Source organism: Eschrichtius robustus, chromosome 2, assembly GCF_028021215.1.
Source record: "Eschrichtius robustus isolate mEscRob2 chromosome 2, mEscRob2.pri, whole genome shotgun sequence".
Lineage (NCBI taxonomy): Eukaryota > Metazoa > Chordata > Mammalia > Artiodactyla > Eschrichtiidae > Eschrichtius > Eschrichtius robustus.
Genome location: NC_090825.1, coordinates 63783187 through 63806851, shown reverse-complemented (window position 1 = coordinate 63806851; position 23665 = coordinate 63783187). Strand labels below are relative to the sequence as shown.

At 36.6% G+C, this 23665-nt stretch overlaps 1 protein-coding gene across 5 annotated transcripts in view; it reads right to left on the bottom strand.

Annotated features, from left to right (window-relative positions):
• The window catches only part of MSH3 (mutS homolog 3), a 192717-nt gene that overhangs the window by 38410 nt on the left and 130642 nt on the right, over nucleotides 1-23665 (bottom strand). For all 5 annotated transcript variants that reach the window (XM_068535584.1, XM_068535586.1, XM_068535585.1 and 2 more), the window contains exon 19: nucleotides 21893-22004. In XM_068535584.1, coding sequence (XP_068391685.1) covers nucleotides 21893-22004 — 112 coding nt within the window. The remainder of the gene's footprint in view (nucleotides 1-21892; nucleotides 22005-23665) is intronic.

Sequence of the window (23665 nt, the reverse complement as noted above, 5' to 3'; positions counted from 1 at the left end):
TTTGATTAAATTTTTAAAACCGCTGTTAAAAGCAGTCATCAAACACAAAATGAAAAGGCATATAACAAAGAAGTAGTATTCCTACTTATTAATAATACCAAAACAATGGAAAAATGGTCAAAGGACACGAATATGATATTTATAGAAAAAAGAAACATGAAAGACCAAAAAAACATGTTAATCAGGGAAAGGAAAATGAAATCAGCAGTATTTTTCAAGGGACCTATTCCTTATATTCATATGAAAAAATAAAGAAATATCCACAGTGAAAATTTTTGAAGGAATAATTTTAAGAAATAACTTTTTACATTCATCATACCATCGAAAAGTTTAAAAGTCTGTTTACATAGCATGTTGGCAAGAATGTGGACAGCAATTTGGAAATGTTTACTGACGTTAAAGAGTCCATATACTGGTACATATGACACAGCAACTCCTCTTTTAGAAATCTAGGAAAATGCACAAGCGCTTAAAAAGACATTTATAAAGCCGTTCACTCTAATACTGTTTGTATTCGTAATAGACAAAAAATAGAAATTGTCTATCACTAGGAAAATGAAAAGATCTACTTTGTACAATTATTAAAACAATTATTTACAAGGTAGAATACAATAAGATAGGTTCAGTGGCACACATTTATGTAAATTTTAAGTATATACAAAAATATTTATATAGTATTAAGATACATCTATATCAAAGAATAAAAGCCATGCATAAGGATAATAAATAACATCAGGGTAATGGTTGCCAATGACGGTAGGAGGTAAAGAGGGAGGAAAAGAGATGGCAGTTAATTACATATGACCTTAGCTCTACGTATACTATTTTATTCACTTTAAAAAAACCCTAAATTATTACAAAATGTCAATCTCTATGATATCTGAGTGAGGGGTAAATGAATGTTATACTGTTATCTATACCTTTCCACTTGTTTGAAATATCAGGTAGTTGAAAGTTATTTAAGTGAATTACTTTAAGATTTAATTATTTCATGGATAATCATGAACAATCAAGTAACTCTTTGCAAAAACACATATAATTTCAGAAAAATTCACATAAGTTCCAAACGACATTTTGTTATTTGGATTTCCAGCATATTATACAAAAACAAAGTACTATAGAAAAGCACATAATGGAAAGTGAAAGAATATAACACAAAGGAGATAACATACAGAAGGGTTACACGTGCCATGCTAAGGCCCCCTGAACTGAGAAGGCATTGTTTATGGAGCTGCCTGAAGCGGAACTACCAAATTCAATGAGCATGTGAGGGTGGCCAATGGGAATGCAGGAGCAGAAATTTTTTTTTAATCAGTAATTAAGGAAAGCTATAAGAAAAACATACACCTTTTATCTTGTAGACAACCTTACTCCTCCCAATGCCTTGAAAAATAAAAGTAATTATACTTATTGTTCGATTCCATTTTTTCAACCAGTGAAAATCAATAAATTTGACAGGGTATCTTAAAAAAATCTTAATTTAATAACTAAATATTTTAGTAAATAAGATCTATAGTGATAAAGCAAAATATAACAGTATGTGTAGTTAGAAGATGATATCAAGTTTCTGGCTTTGCCATTAACTAGGTAGGTACATCTCATTTCCTCATCTGTAAGAATGAGTAACAGAAATCTTGGCCTTACATGAATTTTGTGAAATTTAAAGTAAATAAGAAAACGAAATATGAAATTCCTTCAAAATTATAAATGCTGTAACAGTTTTTGCAAATCATGTTTCTTAAAACTAAGCCACAAGAAGAAAAAGTCACAACACACTCTAATTGAAACAGAAAAAATGAATTAAAGGAAATGGATAAAAGGAAATGAAAGTAAGTTTGCCTTAGGCTTAATGTAAAAGTCAAATGTGAAACTTATTGGAAGAGTTTGATAAGTAAAATAAGTATGTGTATGGTACTTACACAAATTAAAATGTTACTCTCTTTTGGATTTAAATTGCATATAAGTTAGCGAAAAATGAATATGCAAATCTGGTACTTCCCATTATTTTCAAAAGGAATGACATTTTCCTTTTACACTGAACTACACAGAAACTGCTGGTGTTTAGAACCACATGATCACGTACATGTTCCTTGAATACTTCATCTCTCCAGCATTCAATACAGGATAACAAAGTTTTTAATTTATTTGATTTCAGAGCCAATTGATACACAAAAATCAATTCTTTGTATATATAGAGAAAAATATCACAGAAAAACTTAGACTTCAGAGTTCTAATATTTAAATAATGTTTATTTAGCTGGAAAACAAGTCTCTTTCCCTGACACTATACACCAGTAAGTGATGAATGACTGATAAAACAAAATGACCCTTAGAGATCTTCTTTAACCAGGTAGCAGGTATCCACCAAAGCCTTATCACAAACATCAGACTTAATGGTCAAACATTAAAAGCATTTCCTTTAGATCAATCATGACAAGATGTCCACTATTACTGCTTTTATTCAACCTTACGCTGGAGGCCCCAGGCAGCATAACATGACATTGAAAAAAATAAAAGGTATAATTATGGACTAAAAAGAACAAAACAAAATTGTCATTCACAGACACATGATGGTTTACAAAGATAACCAAGAAGAATGGCTAGATGAATTATTATAATTAATGTGATAGTCTAACAAGGTGGCTAGATTTAAGATTAAAATGCAAAATAAACTTCATTTTTCTATAAGAGCAACAAATAATTAGGAAATAATTGTAAAAAAGTGGTGTGATGAATTGGGAGATTGGGATTGATGTATATACACTAATATGTATAAAATGGATAACTAATAAGAACCTGCTGTATAAAAAAATAAATAAAATTCAAAAATTCCAAAATAAAAGTTATGACCTACATAGCAACAAAGAATACTTAGTAATAAATATGATAAAGATGTAAAAACACCTTTATGAAAATAATTTTTTACTTTTCTTGAGAGGACTTAAAGAAAACCAAAATAAGTATATACTACATTCATAGAGGAACAAATTTATATGCCACATCTATATCATAAAGATGCCAACTTTCTCCCAAAGTGATCCCTAGGGTCAATACAATTCCAATAAAAATCTCAATTTTTCCCCCCCAAAGAACTAGTTAATAAGTTGACCCTAAAATGAAATGGAGAAGCAAATGCTAAGGAAAACTCAAGATGTTCTATTAGAAGAATAGGTGGGGAGATGTAAAACATTATTTAAATGCTATAGTAAATAAAACTGTGTGATTTCGGCTTAGGAACCAAAAACAAAACAACAACAACCAAAAAAAAAAAAAAAAAAAAAAACTGACCAGTGAAAAATAATAGAGTCCAAAACAGTTCCATGAAAATATGAAAAGTTAATATATGACAGAAATAATTCTGCAGATTGATGGGAAAGAATGGATTATTTGAAAGTTGATGTAGGACAACGGATTATATAGAAAGATATGAGATTGGAATCCCACCTCACACAAGATATAAAAATAGATTTTAGGTTGATTGATTAAGGACCTAAACCTGAAAAGTAAAACTTAAGAAATTATAGGTGAATACTTTATAAACTTTATAAAGATTGGTCAAAAAGATTAATATATAACCCAAGTTTATAAAGTATATAGAACTTAACATTTCAAAAAGTCATTTGCACTCTCTGTAAAACTAGTCAGGAATATGTGACTGCCTTTCCTCTCCAGTTCCCAAGATGACATAGCAAGTACATACATGATCAAGGAATTTCACCTATCTAATGTGTTTATCTATCTTTTAGTGAGGATCATATGTATTTGAGGCACCACACATCAAAGGGTCCCAGATATGAAAGATACATTAAATTTATCTGGAAGACCAGTTTGGATGAGTAAGCATTCTAACAGAATAGCCAGAAGCCAGAAGTTGGCAAAAAACCACTACGCACTCTGGAGTTTACTGAAGTTACTAGTAATGCACCCAACAGGACTGGCCTAGACAGTGCCTAAACCTGTGGTAGCATCAAGCAAGATGCCATGCACAGAGCAAGTTCTCAAGAAACCACACATGGATGGGTGGATGGATGGATGGATGGATGAATGAATGACAGAGAACAAAAGCTGAGGTACGGCACCAAGGGGACTGTTTCTGGATAGCATCTATTACTCTGATGAACCTTTGGAGAGGCTAGAATTTCATTCTTTAAAGTTTTTACCTTAGTATTGGCAATGTCTGGATAGCATGTCATAAGATCTTAGTATTGTGTACTAAGAGTCAAAACACTGAATTTAAATCAGTAAGTTTTAAGATAGCTAATCAAGTTCCACATTTAATGCCATATTCTGTGGGAGAAAAAAAGAGGTAGAGATAAAAAAAAAAATAAAAGGTAAACTTTAAGGTATCATAAGAAAATCACAGACAACAAGTGCCAGGCACTGTGCTCAAGATTTTATACTTGTCATCTCATCCAGTTCTCACAACAGTCTCATGGGGCAATACTAGTATTGTTGTATTTTCATGTTACAGGTGAGGAAAGAAAGGCTTGGAGAAGCTAACTATTACCTTGCCCAGTAATGCGGAGCTACTAAGTAGTAGGACTGGGATGCTAAGTGAAGACCACCCTGACAGATGTCTCAAAGGGAACCCCTACTCAATGACAAGAAATCACAGTCACCACTAGATAGGAGTGCTGCTCTAGCTCAGAGCCAGCATCCTTGGATTTCTCACTGGGTAAACTACAGTGATGATCAGTCAGAATATCCCTGAAGTCAGGAGATGCATAGCAGAAAAAAAAAAAAAAAAGCTAAAATTGTTCAATGTTAATTTCCAAGACTTGAGTATCACCTAATTTTCTGCAAAAACTGCTTTCTTCCTTGACAAGTACAGATGTTGACATCTATCCTTTAAAAAGAATCATGGTAGAACTATTTTTATAATAGCTGCAGACTGCTGAAAAAGTTCAACAGTTTCAAAGTGTTTTATTCCCTGAAAATGTCAATCAATGGCACGTTACAGTAAGAGACTCCTCAGTGAAAGCTTCGTCCAGACAAGCTCTCAGCCAAATCCTTGCACTTTTAACCCAAGGCGAATGCCAAACAGAAAGGGGGAGAATGAGGCTGGAGAGAAGTACAGGCTGTATGCTGAGATACCAAGATAAAAGTCCAAATCCTTCCAACATCTACATGCTTTCCAATTTACGTTCCACTGAGAGCTAGTTGTTACTCTGCCCAACCCCTTCGTTTTATAGATGAAGAAATCAAGACCCAGCGAGTATGGTGGCCTATCTGAGATGACAGTAAACTAACAGCAGAGCAGGATTTGAATTTACATCTCCCATCACAGTCAGGCACTTTCCCACTACACTCATGTACGAAAAAGTAGTACACGATAAGAATTTTTTTAAAAAGGAACAGAGAAAGTGCTAGAATAGAAAGAAATTATTTCTGGCCACAGTGATGGGGAAGGCTCTAAGGAGGCAGCAGCATATTTTGGGTCTTGAAGGCTGAGTAGTTCAATCACTGGAGATGAGTAAGAGATAGGAAAAGAGAAGAGGAACATTCTGCACAGGTCAGAACACTTTAAAAAGCAGTTATCCTTGACATGCAAATTCATGAAGTGTTCCATATTTTTAATCTATGATGAAGGAGGCAAGAATATACAATGGAGAAAAGACAGTCTCTTCAATAAATGGTGCTGAGAAAACTGAACAGCTATGTGTAAAAAAAAAAAAAAAAAAAAAGAAATTAGAACATTCTCTAACACCATACACAAAATAAACTCAAAATGGAATAAAGACCTAAATGTAAGACCGGATACTATAAAACTCTTAGAGGAAAACACAGGCAGAACACTCTCTAACATAAATTGCAGCAAGATCTTTTTTGATCCACCTCTGAGTGAATGAGATTAAAAACAAAAATAAATGAATGGGACCTAATAAAAGCTTTTGCACAGCAAAGGAAATCATCAACAAAACGAAAAGAAAACGCAGAGAATGGGAGAAAATATTTGCAAACGAAGCGACTGACAAGGGATTTATCTCCAAAATATACAAAGAGCTCATGCAGCTCAATATCAAAAAAAAAAAACCCAATCAAAAAGTGGGTGGAAGATCTAAACAGACATTTCTCCAAAGAAGACATACAGATGGCCAAGAAGCACATGAAAAGATGCTCAACATCACTAATTATTAGAGAAATGCAAATCAAAACTACAGTGAGGTATCACTTCACACTGGTCAGAATGACCATCATCAAAAAATCTACAAACAATAAATGCTGGAGAGGGTGTGGAGAAAAGGGAACCCTCTTGCACTGTTGGTGGGAATGTAAATTGATACAGCCACTATGGAGAACAGTATGAAGGTTCCTTAAAAAACTAAAAATAGAGCTACCATATGATCCAGCAATCCCATTCCTGGGCATATATCCAGAGGAAACCATAACTGAAAAGGATGCATGCACCCCAATGTTCTTTGCAGCACCATTTACAATAGCCAGGTCATGGAAGCAACCTAAATGTCCATCAACAGAGGAAAGGATAAAGAAGATGTGGTACATACATACAATGGAATATTGCTCAGCCATAAAAAGGAAAGAAATTGGGTCATTTGTAGAGATGCGGATCGACCTAGAGACTGTCAGAGTGAACTAAGTCAGAAAGAGAAAAACAAATATCATATGATATCACTTATATGTGGAATCTAAAGAAATGGTACAAATGAACCTATTTTCAAAACAGAAGTTGAGTCACAGATGTAGAAAATAAACTTGTGGTTCCCAGGGGGGGAAGGGGGGGGCGATAAATTGGGAGATTGGGATTGACATATACACACTACTATATATAGAGTAGATAAATAATAAGAACCTACATATACACACTACTATATATAGAATAGATAAATAATAATAATAATAAGAAGAAGAAGAACCTAGCACAGGGAACTCTATTCAATTCTCTGAAAGGACCTGTATGGAAATAGAATCTAAAAGAGTGGATATATGTGTATGTATAACTGACTCACTTTGCTGTACAGCAGAAACTAACACAACATTAGTTAATCCACTATACACCAATAAAAAAAATTAATTAAAAAGAGTTAAAAAAAAAAAACTGTTGATTTAGGAAAAAAAAAAAAAAAAGCAGTTTATCCAGGAAGAAAGGAGCACAAGAAGACAGAAGTGATAGAAAATAACATTCAAATGCCATTAATATTTCCTCCAATCATTAACAATATATGATGATCATGCTATGTGAAAAACACATTTATAGTGATTCTCACTGAGGATAAACTGGAGACTGGCACAAAGACTCTTGTACAACCAAAGCTGTAAGAAAGATCCACAGAGAGTATCAAAAAAAAGGATACAAATGAACTTATTTACAAAACAGAAACAGACTCATAGACGCAGAAAACAAACTTATGGTTCCAAAGGGGAAGGGGTGGTGGGGATAAACTGGGAATTTGGAATTAACAGATACACGTTACCATATATAAAATATATGAAAAACAAGGACCTACTGTATAGCACAGGGAACTATTTTCAGTATCTTCTAATAACCTATTACAAAAAATAATCCAAAAAAGAATATATATACATATACGTATATATATATATAACTGAATCACTTTGCTGTATACCTGAAACACTGTAAGTCAACTACATTTCAATAAAAAATATTTTTTTAAACAAAAATACATAAATAAAAAGAAAGATCCACAAAGAATCAGGTAGGAAGGGAAGAGAAGCGATCAGGTCAGGACCTATACCCCTGGGAAAGGACATAGAAGAGAAGGGGGATCCTCCTTGGGCAGTGAGCGGTTCAGGCCACATATTGGGCACCCCAGCCCTGGGGTCCAACACGGGGAAGAAGAGTCCCCTTAGCTGGTTAGAAAGCCAGTGGGACTACCAGGAAGGCTGAAAGAAACCTAGACAACGTTCACGAAGAGTGCACACAAACTTCCTTACTCTTGAAACAAGGTGCAGAAAGCAAATTGAAACTACACTGGGCTCTGGCAGGTTTCCTGCGACCACTCCAGCACGTGCCCTAGTCTGAACCGAGCACCCGCTCAGGCCCCACCTGCTTTGTGACACAGCTCCGTGCTAGGGTGAGTGCTGCTGCAGCTGAGGAGAATGCTCAGTTGCAAGGGACTGCCAGCCCAGACCCAGAATGGCATCTGAATGGGGTAAGAGCAGCCATTACTGGCGCTGACAGAAACAGCGCATCAGAAGAGGTCCTGGGCTTCGACTGTGGCCAGGACCACCACAGCCCGTGCCCAGGTCTAGGCCAAGTGCCCACAATGGCCCCGCCTGCTCTACGGCGCAGCTCCACACTAGGGCGAGAGCTGCAGCAGCCGAGGGGAGTGCTCAGCTGTGAAGCAAAAAGGTGGCTCAGACTGGGAACAGCATCTGAACAGGGCAGGGGCAGCCATTACTGGCACTTACGGAGGCAGCACATCAGAAGCAGTCTCAGGATCTGACGGTGGCTGAGGCCAACAGCCCGCACCCAGACTCTCTTGCTGCAGCACTGCTCCCTTCTGGGGCGAGGGTACTGGTGCCGGGAGTGGGGAGAGCAAGAGCACACACTTTGAGGGAATGGAGCCAGCTTGGGCCCAACTCTCAGGGCTTCTGCTCCAGCACCTTGGGACCTGCCCCTGCCCCCAGTAGGGTGGTGTTGGCCACGGAGCAGAGGAGAAGCTCCAGCTCTCACCTGGCTCTGGCCCTGGCCCTTCCACCTCCGATCCCATCGCCTACCAAGGTGATGGCTTCTAGCACACTCTGGGGAAAGATGTGACTCATGCTCACATGAGATCTAGCTCTCCCACCAAAGGCACTGGGCACATTCAGACTATATAAGGTCGCTCCCACACAAGGATACCCCTTCAAGACCACAACAGGTAACTGTTTCACCTAACTTCACACAGAGAGAGAAAGTTAAGTAAAATAATAAGACAAAGGAATTTGTTTCAATCAAAAGAACAAGAGAAAAACCTCTGAAAAAACAACTAAGGAAACAGAAATAAGTAATTTGCCAGATAAAGAGTTTAAAGCATTAGTAATAAGCATGCTAACTGAATTAGGGAAAAGAACAGAGGAACACAGTGTGAACTGTAACAAGGATCAAGAAAGTATAAAAAAGAACCAGTCAGAACTTAAGAATAACTGAAATGAAAAACATACTAGAAGGAATTAATAGCAGACTAGGTGATACAGAAGAATGCACAAGTGATTTGGAAGATAGAATAATGGAAATCACCCAATCAGAAGAGCAAAAAGAAAAACAAATTTAAAAAATGAGAACAGTTTAAGGGACTTCTAAGACAACATCAAGCTAATCAACATTTGCATTATAGGGGTCCCAGAAGGAGAAGAGAGAGAAAAAGGGGTCAAAAATATATTTGATCAAATTATGGCTGAAAACTTCCTGAACCTGAAAAATGAAACAGATAATCAGGTATAGGAAGCACAGAGAGTCCCAAACAAGATAAACCCAAATAGACCCACACTAAGATATACCATAATTAAAATGGCAAAAGTTAAAGAGAGAATTCTAAAGTCATCAAGAGAAAAACAGTCATATATAAGGGAACCCCCATAAGGTTATCAGCTGATTTTTCTGCAGAAAGTTTGCAGGCCAGAAGGGAGTGGTATGATATTTTTAAAGTGCTGAAAAAGAAAAACCTGCAAACTAGGATAACCTACCTAGCAAGATTATCATTTAGAACTGAAGGAGAGATAAAGAACTTCTCAGACAAGCAAAAACTAAGAGTTTATCAATACTAAACCTATCCTAAAAGAACTGTTAAAAGGTCTTCTCTAAGTGGAAGAGACTATAACATGAAGTATAAGTATCTATAGAAAAGGAAAATCCCACTAGTAAAGGCAAATATATGGTAAAAGCTGAGAATCAACCACTTAAATAAGCTAGTATGAGATTAAAAGACAAAAAAATTGTAAAAGGAACTATAACTACAATGAACAGTAAAGGGATAGACATGAAAATGTAAAATATGACATCAAAAACACAAAATGTGGGAGAGGGGATATATAGCTGTTAGCCTAACTGATGCCATCTTGGGCCCTTAGAGTCTCTCCTGTCCTTCCACTGACGCTACCCAGGACTGTACTATGCAGTAAATCACTTCTCTGTCATTAAGGGCTTTGAGTTAACAGATATTGTTTAATAATAATTAGGATCAGGTGGCCTCTGTGCTCTGTTAGTCCCCAAACAATGATGAAAACCTTCACTGATGTATTCCTAGTGCCCACAAGACTAGTTACCCATTCATAAATTTAATTTAGGAATGCACATTCTGTTTCCAGGCACCTATCCCCCACACCCTAGGTCAATTATAAAATTGTTCCAATGGCCCCTTGGCAGTGCAGACCGCACCTACGAATGCCTCCGTATCATTGCCTCCTCAATCCCAATCGCACCCTGTGAGTAAGTTACCCTATAACAAACTGACCCATTGATTATATGGGGCTGCCTCGCTCATCGTTTGGTCTCAAGATGCCTTCTCAGTTTGGTGGGACTTTTCATTCCCACTGTCCTCTAATGGGGGAGTAAAAAATTGTTCAAACACATCTTTTAGAATGTGTTTGAACTTAAATGACTACCAATTTAAAACAAGTAGATATAGTTATAGGTCAACATAAATAAACCCCAAGGTAACCACAAATCAAAAACCTACAATAAATAAACAAAAACTAGAGAGAAAAGAACACAAGCATACCACTAAAGAAAAATCATCAACCCAAAAGGGAAGCAACTAAAATAATAATAAAAGAACAGAGAAGAACTACAAAAACAACCAGAAAACAAGTAACAAAATGGCAATGCCAATAAGTACATACCTATCAATAATCACTTTAACTGTCAATGAACTAAATGCTCCAGTGAAAAGACATAGTGTAGCTACTGAGATTTTTTTAAAAAGGACCCATCTATATGCTGCCTACAGGAGACTTACTTCAGAGCTAAAGAAACACACACACTGAAAGTCAGGGTGGGAAGAACGTATTGCATGCAAATGAAACAACAAGAAAGTGGAGGTAGCAATATTTTTATCAGACAAAATAGACTCTAAAACAATGTCTATAATAAAAGACCAAAAAAAGGGCATTATATAGTGATAAAGGAATCAATACAAGAAGAGGCTGTAACACTCACTAACATATATGAACCTAACAGAGGAGCACCTAAGTATATAAAGCAAATACTAACAGACATAAAAGGAGAAACTGACAATAATATAATAATAGTAGGGAACTTTAACACCCACTTACATCGATGCACAGATCATTCATACAGAAAATCAATTAGGAAACAGTGGTCTCCAATGACACATTAGACCAGCTGGGCTTAGTATCTACAGGACATTCTATGCAAGAACAGTAGAATACACATTCTTTTCAACTGCACATGGGACGTTCTCATGCTAGGCCATAAAATAAGCCTCAACAAACTTAAGAGGGTAGAAATTATATCAAGCATTTCTCAATCACAACCATATGAAACTAAAAATCAATTACAGGAAGAAAAATGGGAGAAACACAAACACACAGAGACTAAACAACATGCTGCTAAGACACCAATGGGTCAATGAAGGAATCAAAGAGGTAATCAGAAAATACCTTGAGACAAATGAAAATGGAAATGCAACACTCCAAAATCTATAGGATGTAGCAAGAGCAGCTACAAGAGGTATGTTTATGGCAATACACACCTACCTCAAGAAACAAGAAAAATGTTACATAAACAAGCTAACCTACCATCTAAAGGAATTAGAAAAAGAAGAACAAAGGTCAAAGTCAGAAGAAGGAAGGAAATAATACAGATCAGAGAGGAAATGAATAAAATAGAGACAACCACCCTCCCCAAAATAGAAAAAAATCAATGAAACCAAGAGCTGATTTTTTGAAAAGATAAACAAAATTGATAAACCTCATTAAGGAAAAAAAAGAGAGAGGGCCCAAATAAATAAGAAAGAAGAGAAATAATAATTGGTATCACAGAGATACAAAAAATCATAGGAGAATACTATGAACAGTTATATGCCAACAAAATGGACAACCTAGAAGAAATGGACAAATTTCTAGAAAGAGACAACCTTCCAAAACTGAATCAAGAAGAAATCTGAACAAATGATCACTAGTAGTGAAATTGAACATATAATTACTGGTAGTGAAATTGAATTTGTAATTTAAAAAACCTCTCAGTGAACAAAAGTCCAGACCAGATGGCTTCAAAGGGGAATTCTACCAAACATACACAGAAGAGCAAACACCTATCTTTCTCAAACTATTCCAAAAAAAACTGAAGATGACAGAACACTCCCAAATTCATTCTACGAGGCCACCATTACCCTGATACCAAAACCAAAGACACTACAAAAAAAGAAAAGAAAATTATAGGCCAATATCTAAGATGAATATAGATGCAAAAATCCTCAATAAAATATTAGCAAACCAAATCCAACAATATATAAAAAGAGTCATATACCATGATCAAGTTGGATTTATTTCAGGGGCCTAAGGATGATTCAATATTCACAAAATCAATGTGATATATCACATTAACAAAAGGAAGGATAAAAATCACATGATCATCTCAATAGACACAGAAAAAGCATTTGACAAAATCCATTCATGATAAAAACTCTCAAAGTAGGTATATAGGGAACATATCTCAACATAATAAAGGCCATATATGATAAACCCACAGCTAACATTATACTCAACAGTGAAAAGCTAAAAGCTTCCCCTCTAAAATCAGGAACAAGACAAGGATGCCGACTCTCACCACTTCTATTTAACATAATATTGGAAGACCAAGCCACAGCAATCACACAAGAAAAACAAATAAAAGGCATCCAAATTGTAAGAAAATAAGTAAAACTGTCACTATATGCAGATGACATAATACTATATATAGAAAACCTAAAGTCTCCACCAAAAAACTATTAAAACTAATAAATGAATTCAGTAAAGTTGCAAGATACAAGACTAATATACAAAAATCAGTTGCTTTTCTATACACGAATAGTGAACTATCAGAAAGAGAAAAGCAAGAAAACAATCCATTTAACATCGCATCAAAAAGAAAAAAATACCTAGGAATAAACCTAACCAAGGCAGTGAAAGACCTATACTCTGAAATCTATAAAACATTAATGAAGGAAAATGAAGGTGGTACAAAGAAATGGAAAGATATCCTGTGTTCATGGACTGGAAAAAATATTGTTAAAATGTCCATAATACCCAAAGCAATCTGCAGATTTAATGCAATTCCTATCAAAATACCCATGACATTTTTCACAGAACTAGAACAAATAATGTTAAAATTTATATGGAACCATAAAAGACCCCTAGTTGCCAAAGCAATCTTGAAAAAAGAGAACAAAGCTGGAGGTATCACCCTCCCAGACTTCAGACAATACTACAAAGCTACAGTAATCAACACAGCATGGTACTGGCACAAAAATAGACACAAAGATCAATGGAACAGAGTGGAGAGCACTGAAATAAACCCACACACTGATGATCAATTAATTTACAACAAAGGAGACAAGAATATACAATGGAGAAAAGACAATCTCTTCAATAAGTGGTGCTGGGAAAACTGAACAACTACATTTAAAAGAATGAAATTGTAACATTTTATGACAACGTATATAAAAATAAACTCAAAATGAATTAAAGATCTGAAACCATAAAACTTCATAAATCATAGCAGTATTTTTTGGGGTCAGTTTCCTAAGGCAAAAGAAACAAAAGCAAAAAGAAACAAATGGGACCTAATTAAACCTAAAAGCTTTTGCACAGCACAGAAAACCATCAACAAAACAAAAAGACAACCTACTGAATGGGAGAAAATATTTACAAATGGTATGACCAATAAGGAATTAATATACAAAATATATAAACAACTCAGCATCAAAAACACAAACAACCAGATTAAAAAATGGGCAGAAGACCTGAATAGACAGTTTTCCAAAGAAGATATAAGATGGCCAACAGGCACATGAAAAGATGCTCAACATCACTAATCATTAGAGAAATGCAAATCAAAACCACAATGAGATATCACCTCACAGCTGTCAGAATGGCTACCATCAAAAAGTCTACAAATAAAAAATATTGGTGAGGATGTTGAAAAAGGCAACCCATTTACACTGTTGGTGGGAGTGTAAATTGGTGTAGTCACTATGGAAAATAGTATGGAGGTTCCTCAAAAAACTAAAAATAAAACTACCATATGATCCAGCAATTCCACTGCTGGGTATGCATCTGAAGAAAACAAAAAACACTAATTTGAAAAGATACATGCACCACAATGTTCATAGCAGCATTATTTACAATAGCCAAGATATGGAAGCGACCTAAGTGTCCATCAACAGATGAATGGATAAAGAAGATGTGGTATATATATACAAAATGGAATAATACTAAGCCATAAAAAAGAATGAAATTCTGCCATTTGTAACAATGTGGATGAACCTAGAGAGTATTACACTTAGTGAAATAAGTCAGACAGAGAAAGACAAATATTTTATGTTATCACTTACATGTGGAATCTAAATAGTAAACCAAACGAAGGAATATAACAAAATAGAAATTGACTCACAGATATAGAGAACAAACTGGTGGTTACCAGTGGGGAGAGGGAACAGGGGAATGGCAAGATAGGTGTAGGGAATTAAGAGATACAAATTACTATGTGTAAAATAAAGAAGCTACAAGGCTATATTGTACAGCACAGGGAAATATAGCTATTATTTTGTAACAACTTTAAATGGAGAATAATCTATAAAAATACTGAATCAATATATTGTACACCTGAAATCAATATAATACTGTAAGTCAACTATACTTCAATTAAAAAGAAAACACATTTATAGCAGAATCATGAGGATAATCTAGCCATAGAATTAAATTAAGCTTACAACTCAAACATATTTTATGGTATGCATTATTGTTGTTCTGCTTTGTCATTAGGTACAAAGTCAACAGGGTATGCACATTATCGTAATCACTCTTTTAACATTTATATAGACAAAACAAGCATTTCTGGGAATAATTGTTCTGGGAGAAGAGAGGAAATGCAAAGTTTGTGGTCTTTGCTCTCCTCCCACACTACCTCAACTTGACTAGTTTCAAGTATCATTCTTGTAACAAATATGTGAGCTCCTACTATGTGCCCACATGGTAGTAGGTTCTAAGGCACCTTCTTGATCTCAGAGTAAGAGACTGTGACCAGGATTCTAGTGTCCATCCTGCCCCACTCTAGAATACTTGGGCTGTGGATTTCCCTGCGGTTACAGAGATCCACAGGGTTTGAGCACTTCCTGGGAATCTTCCTGCTGTGCGTATTTGACTCATTTTCCTCCCTCTTACAAACTTAGAAGCCACCAACCACACTTTTCCCTTTCTCCCTCCCAAAAAGGTAAATTTATATTAAAAAAAAAAAAAACCATGATCGAACTAAAAACTCCATCTTGGACTGCTATAAAAAATCCATCCATTATGAAGTCATTTGGTTTAAAAAGCAAACAATCCTGAGACTGCTGTGGGTTATGGTGGCGTTTCCCAAGCAGTACTGAGACAGGCTGGGACCTGGGACCTTTTGCTGCAGTGCTTGCACCTGGACAAACGTCTCCTCAAGAAACAAAATACAAAGAAACTATATGAGACTAAGAACAACTGCATGCACGTGCAGTTGGGGCAGATTTTGGACAACAACATACAAAGAGACCAAAAACCGAACTGCCACTTCTGAAGAGCCGGGAGCAAAAGCAGGGTACTGAGCATGCCCCCTGCATACAGCACCGCCAAGGGGGTGGGCAAACCACCTAAGCCACTCTCCAGCCCATCCCCTGGATGCATCCCTACCCTCACCCCATATAAGGAACCAGCTTGGCCTCCCTGAGTGAGCCAGAGAACCTGTTGCTTGTTCTCGCTCCTCGTTGCTGAGGCAGGGGCCCCAATAAAGCCTTGCCTGAATTTCTTGTTTGGCCTCTTATCAATTTCTATTGATTAAGGAGGCTAAGAACCCTGGTTGGTAACAGTATGTCTTGGCAAACTGTCTTGCTCTGCCTCACAGGTTACAGGTGTTCCAAGATGCTGACCCTCAAAGTGGCAGGTGGAGCTGGGGCAGTCAGAGCCCCCGGGACAACCTCTTTTTGCTCTGAGCAACTCTTCCTTCTCCTTTTATTCCAGTGTACCAGCACTAGCATCATTTTGTCAGTGTGCTGCGAAGTGAAAAAGGTTGGAAAGCACTGGCTTGCCTTAGCATACTTTCATGTTTTGGGAAACAGTTCAAGACTATTCAACTTGGGTAACCCCTGGCAGTCAACTCCCCTTTCTGGGCCTTGGTTTACTCACAAGTATGAAGAGGTGGTTACACTAAATGATCCCTAATGTCCCTTTCTAGTTCTACAGTATAATTACTGTGTAAGTTGTGAACTTTCCAAATAACATCCTGAAAAATAACATTTTGTGAAGAAGAAAAAAGCACAGATTTGGAGTAAGACTTGGAGACTGCTCAAGACTTCAAGTTAATCCTTATTTAACAAATCTGATTAGACGCTTGCTATGTGCCAGAGAGCCGTGATTGACAGTAGGATTATAACTAAAGCAGAGAAGCAAAGTCCCTGTTCTCTTCAAGCTTATAATCCACTGGGAACCACAAACCAAAAAAAGGCAATTACAATTTAGTGGCATAAAGACTAAACTGGGGAGAAATACAGAGTGCTGTGGGTATGTGACAGGGGTACCCATCCCAGCTTTGGTAGGGAAGCCTTAGTACGGGATATGACACCAGGACCAGACTTAAAGAAAAGCAGGAGCTGGAGGGCGTGTGGGGTGGGAGGTGGGTGTGTGGGAGGTGGGTGCGGACGGTGTGGGGGAAGATGACATTCTAGGCAGAGGGAAGACCATCTGCCAAGTCCCTTAGTGGCGCAGTACGTTGGGAACTATACGCCTGGAATTTTAAGCATTAATTCAAATAAGGGAGTGATATGACAGGTTAGGAAAAGCCCTGTGGCTGCAGAGTGGAGAATAAACTGGAGGTGGGCAGATCCAGTGGCTGCTAAGTCTACAAATACTCAGATTATGTAATGAGTCAGGGAAGGGAACCAAAAAAGGAGGGTTTAAAAGCATATTCCTTTCAATTATGCTTGTAGAAGTCAAACAAGGTTTCCTAGAAGAGGAGGCAGAGCTAGGTCTTAAAGGATGAAAAGGAATATACAATAGCACCTTGTTTTTTAAAATTTTTTGTATTTCTATTTTTTTGATGTTCAGATGAAACAATAACTGAATGCTAAAAATTAGGTAGGGATATATTTAAAAGATAACTTGAAAAATTCTCTTCAGCTAAACCCACTTTCAGTGAAATGACTCCTTCTATGTCACGCCTGAGAGGGCTTTTTCTTCAGCCTTCTTTACATTTTTATACAATCTCCCTGAGTGACAGACCCAGAATCTGAACTCCCTGTACATGCATCGTGATGATTCTTAAATCCCTAACTCCAGCTCAGCCCTCTCTCCTGGCTTTTATATCCACCTTCACATTGGGATCTCCACCAAATGTCCCACAAGCACCTCAAAGTCACAGTTCCTTTCTATCTGATTCTTTGCTATATTCCTGCCAGAAAACCCAACGTAGCAGGTTAAAAAAAAAAAGTTAGTTTGTTTATTGACCATTCGGATATCCTCTACTTTGAAATGCCTGTTGAAGTCTGTTGCCAATTTTTCTACTGGATAATCTGTTAGTTCCCTCATAGCCTTTATAAGTACTCCATCGGTGTTCATTTAATTGGATCTATCTCCCACCAGATTAGAGAGGTATTGTGTCTCTTCTTTGTAAACCTGAAATCAAGCACAATATTGACACAAAGTAACTGTGTCAAAATCTGTACGAATAAAATATTCATAAAACAATGCTAGTAAAAAATTCATAAATCAATGCAAGATTGTGAGATGTGAAAAAAAATGAGTATTCTTAAAACCGGTTCAGGAAAAGCGGGCAGTAAGTTGGCTTGTTTAGAAGCATTACAATGAGTTCATATAATACAAAATTCAGAAAAGTATAATTACATGTGCAAAAGACCATTTCTTAAAATTACATGACTATCAAAAGCAACGATACCACTTGACTTTCAGGAAATTATTTTCAGAGTATATTTTATAATTAACACCTATAAAATATTTAAAATTGAGTTTTACATAGTAAGTTCTTTTGCAACAGTATCCCTATATAGAAATTTATACCCTGCAAAAAAGAATGCACTTCACCATAGCAACAGTTCTATAACAACTCCTACTCAAGTTAGAAAAAGCATATGTAAAAGAAATGAATATTCTGGAATATTCTGAGGTGCTTGCTGGAATAAATTACTCCACTTATTTTGTAAAAATTTAAAAGTAAGAGTTCAGTGTTTCTTTGAAACATTCCTGTAATTAGGCTAATTTAGTTTCTCAAATCTTGCTTTTTTAAATAGTGTAATACATTATTTAAAAGAGGGGGAAAAAAGAATAAAAAAGGAAAAAACAAATTCAATGTCAAGAATAACATAGTTGATTGGTGTTTTGGTTGGTGTTTTGGGGGATGGGAATAACAACAGGAAATGATGTTTCAAGTGATTTATAAGTAAACCAAGGTACTATATGGTACAACTCTATTACTTTCTCAAGAAAAGCTACACCCTACTGGTATTATGGAAACTGAAAAAGAAATTCTTATGTTCACAGAGACTTCCTGTAATAAGTACTTCCAAGTACTTATTAACTTGGCTTGATAAATTAAGTAACTTACAAATTCCCTAATGAGAATAAACATGTTTACAGAGACTGGGGATCTGGTTATGTACTCCTACAAGTCTTTGTATGATATTGCCAACTAAAAATTGCCACTTGCCATCTGCCTCTACAAGGACTAAGTCACAAACCACTGCAGCCGCTGACCTTCAACACACCCTGGAAGGAGTTCAGGGTGGAGATCAGGAATAAGGCACTCTGTGCTCTGGGAAAAACTGGCAGAACAGGTCTTCAGATAGTTAGATATTTTCAGGAGAACATTTTGAGCCCAATTCTTGCACCTCCTCGTATCTAGAAAAGCACTAAAATCATTAATGGTGACATCTGCTCCTCGTGACTAGCAGCAAGCCTCCGCCAAAACGTGTGCTTGACTGCACGCTCCCCCTTCACTAAAATCATATGTAACACTGACCTTTCCCCCTACCTCTTTGGAGCAGTTTCTCAGAGCTATCTGAAATGCTGTCTCCCAGGCTATAGTCCTCATTTTGTCCCATATAAAACTTAACTCACAACTCTCACATTGTGCATTTTTTTAGTCGGCAATATCAGAATGTATCATTAAACTAGATGTAATTCAAAGCATTTCCTTTCACTCACCACCCTTGTGGTCAACCGAATTCACCAGGCTCACATCTCTGTCACCCTTGCTCACAGCCCAAGATGGAATACTCTGTGATATTCCCAACTCCCTTGCTCTTCTGGGCTTCCTTTCTCTGACCTAATTTCCAACTGCTCCCCTACATTTCAATGTTCTCACTGTCCTCTGAAAAATTCCCCAATACGTCTATGTTTCTAACTTCGTTGCTTAACATTTCCTTCACACGTTGACTTAGACTGAAAGCTGGCTGTTATTTCCCTGCAGTCCTCTCATTTCAAGGATGAGCTTTTTGCCACATCCTGTCTCATGTATCTCAGGGTTCAAACGTTCTCCCATATCTGCTTCCTCAGGGCTTTACCATCTCTACGTGTCTTCACCACAGGCATCTACATCTACCTCCAGGTCACCAGTCTCCATCCCTCGGAATCTCTGACACCTGGACCACCTTCACCTTCCACTACCAATCCTGTTGTTTTATATTATTTCAATGTGCATATGGTTGCCTTTTTCTCAAATGGTGTTCCCTGATCCCCTCATCTCTGAAGACCTTCTCCACTTCCGCTACTCACCTTCCATGGCCATACCTAGGATCTTGCCTTCACCCAGAACACTACCTTTGAAATCTTGAAGTCAGGCATCTCATTCGCTGATACAATCTCTCTCACTTAACTATTCCCTACATATTAATTCTTTCATGTCATCACCAGATAATTTTCCTCTGTATTGACAAAGACTCCCTCCTTGACTAAATTCTAGTCAGCCTCCTCTGAGCCCTCTTCTTGACTAGGCCCCAACCTTGGCCTATAACAACTGCAACCCTCTCAGCACAAATGATTTCATTTACCCTCCCCACTAAGAGACCAGAACAAAAGCCAGCAGAGCTTCTAACTGCTCAAGGCCGCATTCTTGGGATGACCCCAGTCCCCCTTAAAGTGCCTGCCTACAAAAGCACAACACTGCCGAGAGAGAATTTATACTTGTTCCAGCCAAAACACGGTGATAGGCAGATAGACCCCGAACCTGCTCTTAGAGCAGTTACTTCAGAAAGCTTGCAATTATAAATCCTTTCTCTGCCCCTCTAAGAGGTAAATCTTCTACCACCTAGAGCTGCGTGTAATGCAAACATTCATTGAAATGCAAACATTCATGGAGATAACTCTCACTGTCCTTCTCAGTCCCTGTGGGAGGGTATTAGCAACAGTTGCCAGTTAATAAACCCAGAAGGGTCTCACACTAACCAATCCCCTTTCTCAATTTTTCTGTTCCCACTTCCTTGAACCTGCCCACGCCCACCACTCCTCCCTACTCCCTCATTCTCCCTTTAAGACACCCAGTCACCTCTGTACAAACTGAAGTTGAGTTCAGTTCAAGCTGGACTCTTTTCCCTATGCAATAATATTACTGAATAAAACTACCCTTACCACTTTAATTAGTGTGTGGTAATGTACGGCTCTGTTTATCTTTGACAATGTAATTCTATGTAACACACTAACACACACACACACACACACACACACACACACGGAGTTCACTTTTTTCCCCAGCTTTAATCATTCTCTTGCTAGTATTCTCAATCCTTTAGGAAAAAAAATAATCTAAATTCCTTAACATGGCTTTAAACAAATTGGCCTCTTCCTTATTTCTGACACTTTTTTCTTTACACTCTATGTCCCAACCTTCCTCAACATCTTTCAGTTCCCTGAACCCACCCTGTCTCACTCCCAGACTCTACCATGCTGGTTTCTGACCTGGAATACTCCTCTCCATTTCCCTGGCCTGCACTGACTCACTCTCTTCAGTCAATATTTCCTCCCTGGGAAACTTCGCAAATGCTCCCCCTGCATTGGGTTAGGTCAACCTGCTACGTGCTCCATGACACCTCGTCTCCTGTACCCTAGCCTGACCAGGCTGTATTGTAATAAACTATCTTCTCTGCTAGACCACCAGATCTCTAAGGGCAGGGATATTTCTGTCTTGCTTTCCACTCTGTGTCCTAATACTCTGCTTCACTACCTGGGGCTAAATAGGAACTCAGTAAGTATGTGTTAAATGAATAAGTATTTTAAATCATTAATGTAGTATAAGAGAACTCTAGCCCATATAACAAAAATTCTTATCACTGAAATCATCTGAAGCATCTGTGATTCTTTCACAGAATGTCTGAAAACAGTAGAGCACAAGACAAAGCCTATACTATACACCAACAGGAATCTGCAAAACCATGGTATGATTCTACCCCATTAGCATCTGCGAGCATTTATAAATATAAAGTATTTTTCCTGGATTACCAAGGATAACTAATTAAGGCTAATCCTTTAGTTGCTAAATTGTTCCCTCTATGGATAATCTTTCATTGGAAATAGCACTGATTCCATATTTGGTGGTGAATATAAAACTATAGCCAAGGATTAGTTGATTTAAAGCCTAAGGTAAAACTTGTGTAAATTTTTAAAACATTATTTGGTATTTAAAAGTTTGAGATCAGTGTTATCATCTTTCACTTATCTTTGGCCATGATGTGGTACTTACCAACAAATTTGTACTATTGGGAACATACTGGTCCTGTTCTCCCAGCAGCACATCAATCACAGGGTGCCGGCCATTTTTTATTATGATTTTCCTTTCTTCTTGTAGAGTTGGTCTGCGAAAAGAAGCATGTTTCAATTTACAAGGCAAGGAAACAGGCTTTAAAAAACTCTCTAAGAGCATGAAAATTTTTGTGGCCAGTCTGTCAGACACACAACAAAACCTTAAACATGGACTTTAAGAACATATGTTCAGAATAAGGCTTTGAGTATAAAAGTTAAATTTCAACTGTAGAATCAGAATTGGAAAGACAATTATTATAATTATAGTGCTCTGAAGAACAAACTTTAGCAGAGTCTTATGATGGCTCTGTAACTGAGATCTACCTTTATAAGACCCTTTTTATTTTTTATTTTTCTACTATTCTCTAAAATATTTTCATTAATAAAAATTACAGTTCAGATTATTACTACTTAAAACATTTTTAGTAATAAGCAAAATAAAGAAAATCATGCAAAATTATTTCTAGATTTAATTATTATATTAATAAAAATTGTGTGTTGGACTTGGGGACAGAATGACCTAAAATTTTCATATTCTGTTTAATTGAAACATATTTATATGGTCTTTAGTATCTTTCACTTTTTTTGATATAAAAAATGTTTGTTTGCCTTGCTGGTTTTGTTTTTTAAGGTTTTATCTTTCTGTTTTTATCTATAGCTTTATCTATCCAAGCTCTTGTGAGCACTGTCCTTCTCTCAGTCTCCTCCCCAGAGGTTACCACTGAGAGCAGTTTGGTGTCTACTCCTTCCAACCTTCTTCTCTGCATCTAAGTTTATATAAACTCATTGTATTGCTTTGTGATTTCTTAAAAAAAAAAAAAAGAATCATACTGTAAGATATCAATTCCACAACTACTTTTTTTCCCCCTTAATATTCCTCAATACATATAAAAGGCAGATTTCACCATTTACCATATGGGTCCAATGGACTCTTTCATTTATTTTTTAAATATTTTTAAGTTATTTTACAAGTAATTTGTAGAACTGAGAATAAAAGAATAGTGAAAAAAAATCATGACAAATTTTAGTAAGAATTCAAATATAGCAAACCTCAAATTTTTATTCTATATTTTCCTGGTTTCGAAGGCATATATACCTGGAATGGGCAACACACTGTGAATGTAAATAACTGTTCATAAGCTGTCATGCATGCACCTGGACCATATTCATTTATAAATACTAATTCTAGATTTCAATACATTTCTAATAGGTTTTAGCTTATCATTATTTCTGATTCTTTTCCCACTTGCAACAAAAATGCAATGTTTGAAGAATTTTTTGAAATTTTTTAAAGCTCATAATTTTGTTAAAGAGAAGACAGCCATCTTCTTTGCTTCATAATTGCAAAACATTTTTGCACTTATGTTTATAAATACAATTAGAATAATCAATCAAATGAGTATTTTTATTTTATATCATCTATTTTCTTTCAATCTCCTGCCTTCAGCACCTATCCACCAGCAAACAGTATCAAGAAAATTTTAGGGCAGAAATATCACAAAAGAATACTCCCAGACGTCCTTTTAGCAAAACAGGATGGTCCTGATTCTTGTCACTAAGTATTGCATGCTGTGTGTTTCCTTTGGAATAACAAACTGGATAAGAATACTACATTTCATTTTGCCCTCACAAATAAATTACTCACATGCTAATTCTTGAGTTGGAGACAGTGCACCTAGGATATTATTACCCGCACGCTCATAATCTGAGATTT